General features: G+C 39.6%; 1 protein-coding gene across 1 annotated transcript in view; it reads right to left on the bottom strand.

Annotated features, from left to right (window-relative positions):
• Positions 1-4,242: 4,242 nt before the first annotated feature.
• The window catches only part of LOC309545976 (cyclic AMP receptor-like protein A), a 1,007,699-nt gene continuing 1,001,843 nt past the window's right edge, over positions 4,243-10,098 (bottom strand). Inside the window, exon 11 of the mRNA XM_082245442.1 lies at positions 4,243-4,722. Coding sequence (XP_082101568.1) covers positions 4,558-4,722 — 165 coding nt within the window. The 3' untranslated portion in view covers positions 4,243-4,557. The remainder of the gene's footprint in view (positions 4,723-10,098) is intronic.

Below are 10,098 nucleotides of genomic sequence, written 5' to 3'. Positions count from 1 at the left end.
TGCGCGCGCATGTGCATGCAATGACGTCAAACGGCTTATTTAAGCTGAACAATGTAAGGAACACATTGCTGAGTGGTTTTTCAGCTTGTTCCTGTTTACCTGTGCCCTAATCCATTTACTGCCTACCTGTGTTTGACCTCAACTCTCCTCTAGATTCCTGCCTGCCTACCTGTGGCCTGTGCTTGACCCTGCTCCTGTCTCATGCTCTTGTACCTCGCTGCCCAACTGTGTACGGACTCTGGCTTGTATGCTGACCCTGCTCTTGTCTCACTGTCAGGGTGCCAGGAAACCAGACCACACAAGATGCAAGTAAAATAAAGCAGTTTATTATAGCAACAACAATATACGCACAGCAAGAGAGAGGAGTGAAATCAGGAACAGCCAGGGTAAAGTCCAGAAGCGGGTAATCATCCGAAGCCGGGGTCGAGTCCAGACACAGGTAGTCAGCCAATGACAGGTCGTCTGTCCTTTGCGGGGACATAAGTCGATGTAGAATCGAGAGCCAGGAAAGTCTTCAGCCAAGCCAGGTTATGCACTGAGGAACACGAAGAACACAAGACTTCTAGTGATGCACCGTGAAGCACAAACACAAGGGCAAGGACTGCAAGTCATCAAGTGATATAAACAGTCAGATTTGCAACATCATCACTGAGCTGCGCCCAGGCAGCAGGCAAGTTATGATGCAAATAGAGTTTATAAGAGACAGCAGTCTGCACATGTCCAAGATGGCCGCCGACAGGAAGGCAAGGTAAGACCTTGACACTCACGTTCCTGTACCCGCATTGCACAACTGTTGATCACCCCTTGGCTTATGTTCCGGCTATGCTCCTGCCTACTGATCCAGCATCACGGGCTTCCAGTTCCAAGTGCCCGTCTGGTGATCCTTGGGCATCGGTTTCCTGTCAAGCCTTAGCTGGTGCTACCTGCTATATCGGCAATATCGTGCCACTCAGTGTCCCACACTACCTGTCATCTCTATCAGGTGTTGGACAGGAGGTGCAAGAGAAGCCCCCTCTACAGATCGATCTCCACCAGGTATGTGATAACTACAAAGAGGAGTGTTATAGACTCTGGTCACTGCAGGAAGTGGCTGTGGAAGGGACAGAATATACAGATATACGGGATATACAGAGTGTCACATGATACAAAGCCACAACTAAACCCATAATATCAGGGGATCTGCAGACAACAGAGCAACATGGTACAGAGTTATGATCTATGCTGGGATAGATCATTCCATTAAGGTCCAGTGAAAAAAAAGTTGGAATTCAGCTTTAGGCTTAGTTGGGTTTTGACTGGAATTACACTATATATTTATATAAAGTGTATGTATATTTAACAGAATAAAAAGGAGTAAATAAGTGAGGCTCTCACTTAAACAGGATTCTTTATAAAGTTTCAGTTAGTAAGAAATTCTGAAGGCAAGCAGCTTCTGCCGTGCGTTCTTAGAATTTTTGTGAATCTTTGTTTGAATGTTTCATGGGTCCACCCTGTTCAAAACTTTTATTTCTAAAAGAAAGATTTCACATACCTAGTAAAAGAAATGTATAAAAGATCAGTTTTAAAAACCTAAAAATGCAAATAAAAATGTATTAGTATAGTTTCCCTTTTTGATGGCCTATAGACATTAGATGACAGTCTCACCTTGGCATCAAGCAACAATCTACTGTCTATGAGTTAACTGCTGACAGACAAGGCTCCTATGTGGTTAAGGTATTTAGGAGAACACATACATGCCAAAACATATAGTACATTTCATATAAAAGGTAGGACATGCTGATCAGTCACAAAGATTGCCAGGAATGCTGGTATATCTCTGCAACAAACATAATAGCAGATAACAAGCTCCCTGTATTGTAGGTTTGGTCATTTACCTTTGTACCTCTGTATTTACCTTTTATATTCCTTCCTACCATCCTGCTTGCCCGCAGGAAACTATCACTGGGTGGGAACCAACACAGATCTAAGAATCTTCCCCTGCTCACATGTGACAATGTCTGGGCCTGGCAATTGCCTGTTCAGGCACTGACTGCTATTAGAGGTAGAAGAGAGAGTTCCCATACTTGGATGCTACTGAGATCTCCTCAGAGATCCAGCAGGTAAAAAGGACAATACATACTTTATGTGTGCGAAAGGAGAGTAAATACTTACCGAGACTGTTGTACAGAAAAATGCACATTTGTTTTGAGCTTACCACTCCTTTAAACAAATACTAAAACGGAAAAAAAATGCAATAAGTTACAACTGTAACTGTTGTATCTATATACTCAGTATTTAGGTCCTGTCCACTTTTAATGGGTAATTTTTATTATTTGTTGCATTGTACTGGATGAAATATAAAAATAATGTAACTTAACAGCAATGACACAAAAATAAATACTTTCAGCTAATAAAAGGCTTAAGGTCAGCCCTGCTTATGTAGATCTCACAGGAGAATGTTTATAGCAGGGATCCTCAAACTACAGCCCTCCAGATGTTGCGGAACTACACATCCCGAGAGGCATTGTAAAACTCTGACATTCACAGACATGACCAGACCTGAGGGGAATTGTTCTCGAGGGCCATAGTTTGAAGACCCCTGGTTTACAGGATTTGTGTGTGTTTTTGTGTAAAGCGCAAGATTGTTTTTGTTCATTAACTTTGAGAGACCTGTACAGTATCTCACAAAAGTATATACACCCCTCACATTTTTGTAAATATTTTATTATATATTTTCATGTGACAACACTGAAGAAATTACACTTTGCTACAATGTAAAGTAGTGAGTGTACAGCTTGTATACCAGTGTAAATTTTCTATCCCTACAAAATAACATAACACACAGCCATTAATGTCTAAACTGCTGGTAACAAAAGTGAGTACACCCTTTGTACTTTGGGCCCAATTAGCCATTTTCCCTCCCCGGTGTCATGTGACTCATTAGTGTTACAAGGTCTCAGGTGTGAATGGGAAGCAGGTGTGTTAAATTTGGTGTTATCTCTCTCACTCTCTCATACTGGTCACTGAAAGTTCAACATGGCACCTCATGGCAAAGAACTCTCTGAGGATCTGAAAAAAAGAATTGTAGCATCTACATAAAGATGGCCTAACCTATAAGAAGTTTTCCAAGACCCTGAAACTGAGTTGCAGCACGGTGGCCCAGACCATACAGCAGTTTAACAGAACAGGTTCAACTCAGAACAGGCCTCGCCATGTCATATTCAGAGGTTGTCTTTGGGAAATAAAAATATGAGTGCTGCCAGCATTGCTGCAGAGGTATAAGAGGTGGGGGGTCAGCCTGTCAGTGCTCAGACCATACGCTGCACACGGCATCAAATTGGTCTGCATGTCTGTCATCCCAGAAGGAAGACTCTTCTAAAGATGATGCACAAGAAAGCCTGCTAACAGTTTGCTGAAGACAAGCAGACTAAGGACATGGATTACTGGAAATCTGATGAGACCAATATAAACTTATTTGGTTCAGATGGTGTCAAGCATGTGTGGTGGCAACCAGTTGAGGAGTATAAATACAAGGGTGTCTAACCTACAGTTAAGCATGGTGGTGGGAGTGTCATGGTCTGGGGTTGCATGAGTGCTGCCGGCACTGGGGAGCTACAGTTCATTGAGGGAACCATGAATGCCAACATGTATTGTGACATACTGAAGCAGAGCATGATCCCCTCTCTTCAGAGATTGGGTCGCAGAGCAGTATTCCAACATGTTAACAACCCCAAACACACCTCCAAGATGACCACTGCCTTGCTAAAGAAGCAGAGGGTAAAGGTGATGGACTGACCAAGCATGTCTCCAGACCTAAACCCTATTAAGCATCTGTGGGGCATCGTCAAACGCAAGGTGGAGGAGCTCAAGATCTCTAACATCCACCAGCTCCGTGATGTCCTCATGCAGGAGGGGAAACGGACTTCAGTGGCAACCTGTGAAGCTCTGGTGAATTCAATGCCCAAGAGTGTTAAGGCAGTGTTGGAAAATAAATATGGCCACACAAAATATTGACACTTTGGGCCCAATTTGGACATTTTAACTTAGGGGTGTACTCACTTTTGTTGCCAGCGGTTTAGCCATTAATGGCTGTGTGTTGAGTTATTTTGAATGGACAGCAGATTTACACTGTTATACAAGCTATACACTCACTACTTTACATTGTAACAAAGTGTCATTTCTTCAGTGTTGTCATATGAAAAGATATAATAAAATATTTACAAAAATGTGAGGGGTGTACTCACGTTTGTGAGATACTGTATATCCTTAGGACTGGTAGATAACAAAATGCTGGGCATGCACCTCACAGCATTTCCTGGTAGGTAAGGCCACCAAATGTTCTGTCCTAAGATTTGCAGTTGGTATGACCCCAGCGAGTCTTGTGGCTGTGTTGCAGTCAGAAGCTCCGGTTCTACGGCATTAAATATTTACAAGTTAGTATTAATAATGGAGGATGACAGCTCCTTAATCAGGCATTCCAAGGTTGTCTTTTGCCTTCTGCTTCTTCTTTCAAGCAGTGCATATTCAGTGGGGACTGGTGCATTCTTTTAACCTTTGGTTTCATTCAAACAGAGATGGTCAGGGTCCTTTGTCCCTTAATGTCATAGATGGCATGGAGAATAATACTGTGGTATCATCGCCAGAATCTGAATCTTCTTCATCTATGCGATTCATATACCGCACATTGGCAGGATGATATTCCTTGATCTTTGTGCTGTCACAGAGTCTAGACTGGAAAGCCACCTGCAAAACCAGAAAAAGAAATAAATGTTTCAGTCTGTTAAGAACTGCTGCTGTATGTATTTAGACGGATGTACCCTTATCATCATTTATGGCTTAGCTTGTAAAAAAAAAAAAAAAAAAAAACTATTTCTGTAAAACACCATCATTTCGAAAGCATATTAATAAAAAAATAATACATATGAACTGGTTTGTGTATAATCATCCTGACAGACAGGGTCTTTCTCTACCATTCCATTGAGTGCCCCCAGAGTTATCTGTAGGGTTGGGTTCACACTATTGCGATGTCAGACATCTCCTGTAATTTGCACCGCATTGCTGTGCATATCCCATGCGATGTCTGTGTGATGCGAATTCAGCCATACAGATTGTATGGCTGAATTTGCATCGCATTCTGACTAAAAATGGTGCAGGACCCTTTTTTTGTTATGCACTGGAATCGGATTGCATGGGTGTTCACACCTATGCAATCCGATTCCTGCATCATTTCACAGTTTGCACTGCAATCTGCGAACCGATCTGGGGGTGTCATTACCTTTGTATTGACACCTGCAGTGGTTCGCATAGGACAGAGTAAACTGCCTGCGAGAGACATGCGATGCAGGAACCCGCACAGTATTGTGCTGGTTCCCGCATTGCATATGTGTGAACCCAGCCTAAAAGGCAGCACAGGGAGAACTGTTAAAGGCAATCTCCCTTTTTGCTGAGATAAAGGCTAATTTCAGGTAAACAGCTAAATACAGAGCTAAAAAGCATGTATATACTGTACCTTGGTACCTGCCAAGCGCTTTGTAATACTGTTCAGTCAGCTGGGATCCCTAACAAATAGCACAGTAAGGTCTGTAACCACCTGACAGACTACCCTGCAGCTTAGTAATACAGCCTGGTAAAGGTTGCACAACAATTGACCGGGCAATGAAGGAGCAGCAGCACTCTAGTTATGTAATCAATATCAGGACATTTTAGTACAAAATTTGCTAGCTGTGTGTAAAAATGCATTCATTTTTATTGTGTATAAAAGTGGATTTGTTTGTGTTTGATTATTTTAAATATCTGGAGTTTTGTTTCAAACCTCTTTCGCTGCCACCAACATATCATATGTTGGCAGAAGCAGGGGTTTTACACACACTCCTGGCTGCTGTAGCATATAAAACCTGTGTAAATCTGACAAACCGACTGTTGGCTGTAAGGTGGAAGTGATTTGTTGGCTGTACAGCCATCGGATCTCTTCCAAAGTCCCCCGGTAATGTGTTCACTCACCTTGTTTCCCAGGCTCTGCTATCCCACATGCAGGCCTGGGACCCCCATGGCAGGTCGTGACAGGTAGAGGGGAAGTATATAATGAGGGGGTACAGCGCTAAGTGGATTGGTGCAAATAAAGTGACAATGTGCCTCTTGCAGTACCCGTAATAGTAGGTGATATTGCTAAACTCCAATAATAATCAATACCCGTTATAATAGGTAATATTGCTAAACTCCAATAATAAACAATAAAAAAAAATCAAAATATATATATAAATCACAATATCACTGAGTGCAAATATAGCAAAAGTCCAAAAAATGAATATAGTGCATAGAAAGTACTAAAAAGAAGTCCATAATAAATGTCTACTTGTGCAAATTCAGCATATAAAGTGCTTGATAGATGTCTCCATAACAATGTGCTCATGACACCACCACCAAAAGCCACAAGATGGCCTCTCACCTTATATAAAAAACAAGAAAGCAATGTATCCTTATGGGGTGGGTCAGATAACCATGGCCTTAGTACCAATCACTGGAATGCCGGTGTGGCGAGCTCTTTAACCTCCCTGGCGGTATGATTCTGTCAGGAATTCTGTTCCAAAAGCGGTACAATTCTTTTCATGGAAATTTGGCGTTATGTATTATAGGCCTACAATCCTTAGTAATTACTGACTTAAGCCTGACCAAAACAAGTCTCTAGTAGACATCCCAGATGTGATAAATTTGAAACACAAACAAGTGAATTATAGTCGAATCAATAATATTATTTTATTATTTAATATATAATATATATAATAAAATTATATTATTGATTAGATTATAATTCATGCGTTATATATTATATATATATGTGTGTATATATATATATATATATATATATATATATATATATATATATATATATATATATATATATGTGTGTGTATATAGATATATATATATATATATATATATATGTGTGTGTGTATATATATATATATAGAAATATTTATATATATATATATATAACGTATGAATTATAATCGAATCAATAATATAATGTTATATATATATATATATATATATATATATATATATATATATATATATATATGTGTGTGTGTGTATATAGGTATATATATATATAAATATATACATATATATATATATACATATATACATATGCATATATATATATATATATATATATATATATATATATATATATATATATATATATGCATACATATATATATATATATATATATATGCATATATATATATATATATATATATATATATATATATATATATATATATGCATATATATATATATATATATATATATATATATATATATATGCATATATATATATATATATATATGCATATATATATATATATATGCATATATATATATAATATAAAATGTGTTATGTGTTTTGGGCAACGTTTTTTTTTTTTTTTTTACTTTCCCTCCCTAGTTCCGCTCCCATGCAGCATTGCTGCTGCAGGGAACGGAACTAGGAAGTCCTCCTACCGACAGACGAGCGGCGGAGATCTCACTGGCGGTCACAGCAATGAGAGCTCATCGCTGGATCGCCAGGATAAGGTAAGAGACGCTCCGCTGCGCTGTCTGCACGCTCTGCCCATTGACCCCGAGCGTGACTCGGGGATACCGCTAATAGCAGAAAATTCCTACCCCGAGTCACGCTCGGGGATACCGCTAAGGCGGTTAAGGTGCCTCTGATTTTTCAGCTGTGTGCTTCCAAACACATTTACAATTCACATGAAGACATGTGGAAATGGACTTGCTTTGGAGATTGGGTTCACATTCTGTCATGTTCCTGGGTCTCCAAAGCAAGTCCATTTCCACGTGTCTTCATGTGAATTTCTTATACTCACTGAGAACGCTATTCACGTGTGGGATTATATATGGACTTCACAATTTTTATGTATTTTTTATAATTTAAATTAAGATGTATTTATTTCTTTTTCTATTCACCATTGTTTATTCACTATGATGATATGTGATTTATAATGGCAGAGCACGGTTTCTTTGTTTCTTTTTATGGTAAAGAAAGATGTCCCACTGAATTCACTACATTGATAACCTTTTTCCAGTATTCTTGTAACTTAGGGCACATCCAGAACATATGGTAGAAGGTACCCTCCATGCCACATTTAGGGCAACCTGCTCATTGTTTACATTAAATGCCTGCCATAATTGTGGTGAAATAGAAAGTAATAGGGGAAAAAACTAGGATTTCAAAGAACTTTGAAAATGAAAATAACTCTATGGTTACATCATACACTTTCACTTTCATTTTGTAACATCAGAATTGTAATAATACAAACAACTGTTATATTTGATAATCCAATATAAACTCACTGTACTTGAAAAATCTCCTTTCATGAGTGCTGCCTGTCTGCTGGCCATTGCTTTCCACAGCTTTCTGGATTCCCTGCACGATTTGTGGCTTCCCCTCTGCTGTTTACTTCAATTTCTAAGGACTATATATCCCATGGTACCTTACTGCCACCAAGAAGTGATCCCTGTACTGACTCCGCCTCCTAAAACTCCTCTCTATACTTCAGTAGGAAGGCTCTGTGAAATATGTGAACAGCAGTGCCTACTCACAGAGCATAGAGAATATGAGGTTGATTTACTAAAGCTAGAGAGTGCAAAGCATTGTGCAGCTCTGCATAGCAACCAATCAGCTTCCATTTTTTTCTGTCAAAGCTTAATTGAACAAGCTGAAGCTAGAAGCTGATTGGCTACCATTCATAGATGCACAAGATTTAGCACTCTTCAGTTTTAGTAAATCAACCCATATGTATCATAGAATTTAAATAAGTACAGTAAAACCTTGGATTGTGAGAATAATTCTATCCGGAAACGTGCTTGTAATCTAATGTACTCGTATATCCAAGCGAATATCCCCATAAGAAATAATGGAAACGTAGATGATTCGTACCACAACCACAAAAAAAAAAGTGTCAATGGGGAATGCATAAAGCACAATCCAGCAGGAGCTACAGTACAGAGTATAAAAGAGAAGAGAGGCTCCTCTAAGTGTAGCAATATGGTTACATTTAATGAAGGTACAACCTTTAGCAACTCACATGGTTGATGATTAAAACAGGCATCCAGGGTAAAGCTGTCTACATAGACTGTCCTCCGCACCACCACCTTCATCAATGTCATTGCTTTCAGATCGCTCTACTGCAGGGTAGTCTTCCCAGTCACCATTGCAGACTAACAGCGGTGAAAGCCAGCGGTGTGAATGACGGTCTATCCAGCTTACCCTGGATACTTGCATACCTAGATGTGCCTGTTTCATCAACCATGTGAGTTGCTAAATATTGTACCTTCAATAAATTTAACCATATTGCTAGCCCCCGGTCACACCAGTATAACTTCAGGTACGATATACGATTTACAAATCATACCTAAAGTAGCATCTAATGTATTTCTATGGCAGTGTCTTAATAGGTTTGATTTCAAGTACTGCGATTTGAGAAGTAGTTCATGCATTTACTTTTTCAGGACTTCATCACGATTTCATTGCCATAGACTATAATGTAAATCGTGCTGCAAATCGTACTTGTGTCTAAATCAGCACTACTTGAGCCTGAAAGAAGTTAAATATTAATATTGCTAGTTAAACTTTTGTTTATAACATTACTGTTCCCCCCTGTGACATAGACAGCCCCTCTTACTGAAGTAGCACTGCCACTGAAGTCATATTAAATCGTTACAAATCTCACAGAAGTAGTGCTAAAGTAGTGGTTGAAGTTGGGCTTTAAATCTCTACTACTCGCTGCTACTCGTATTGCAAGACATGTCGCTCGTTTATCAAGTTAAAATGTATTTAAAAATTTTGCTTGTCCTGTAAAACACTCGCAGACAAAGTTACTTGCAATCCAAGGTTTTACTGTAAATGTATGGGCTCTTTCACACGGGCGGTCCGATCAGATCCGCCTGTCAGTTTTTTAGGCGGATCTGATCGGATCCTCCATGCAGCTCTATGGGGCAGCGGGTGTCAGCGGAGGTCACCTCCGCTGACACCCGCTGCCATCAGCATCCGATCCTGTGCTGAAATCTGGACGGATGGAAACCCTATTTTTCCATCCGTTCAGTAATCGGAGCGG

This window comes from Pelophylax lessonae (genome assembly GCF_965119305.1).
Source record: "Pelophylax lessonae genome assembly, chromosome: 2".
NCBI classification, from domain to species: Eukaryota; Metazoa; Chordata; class Amphibia; order Anura; family Ranidae; genus Pelophylax; species Pelophylax lessonae.
The sequence above is the reverse complement of the archived record's forward strand: the minus strand, read 5'-3'. Positions and strand labels throughout refer to the sequence as shown.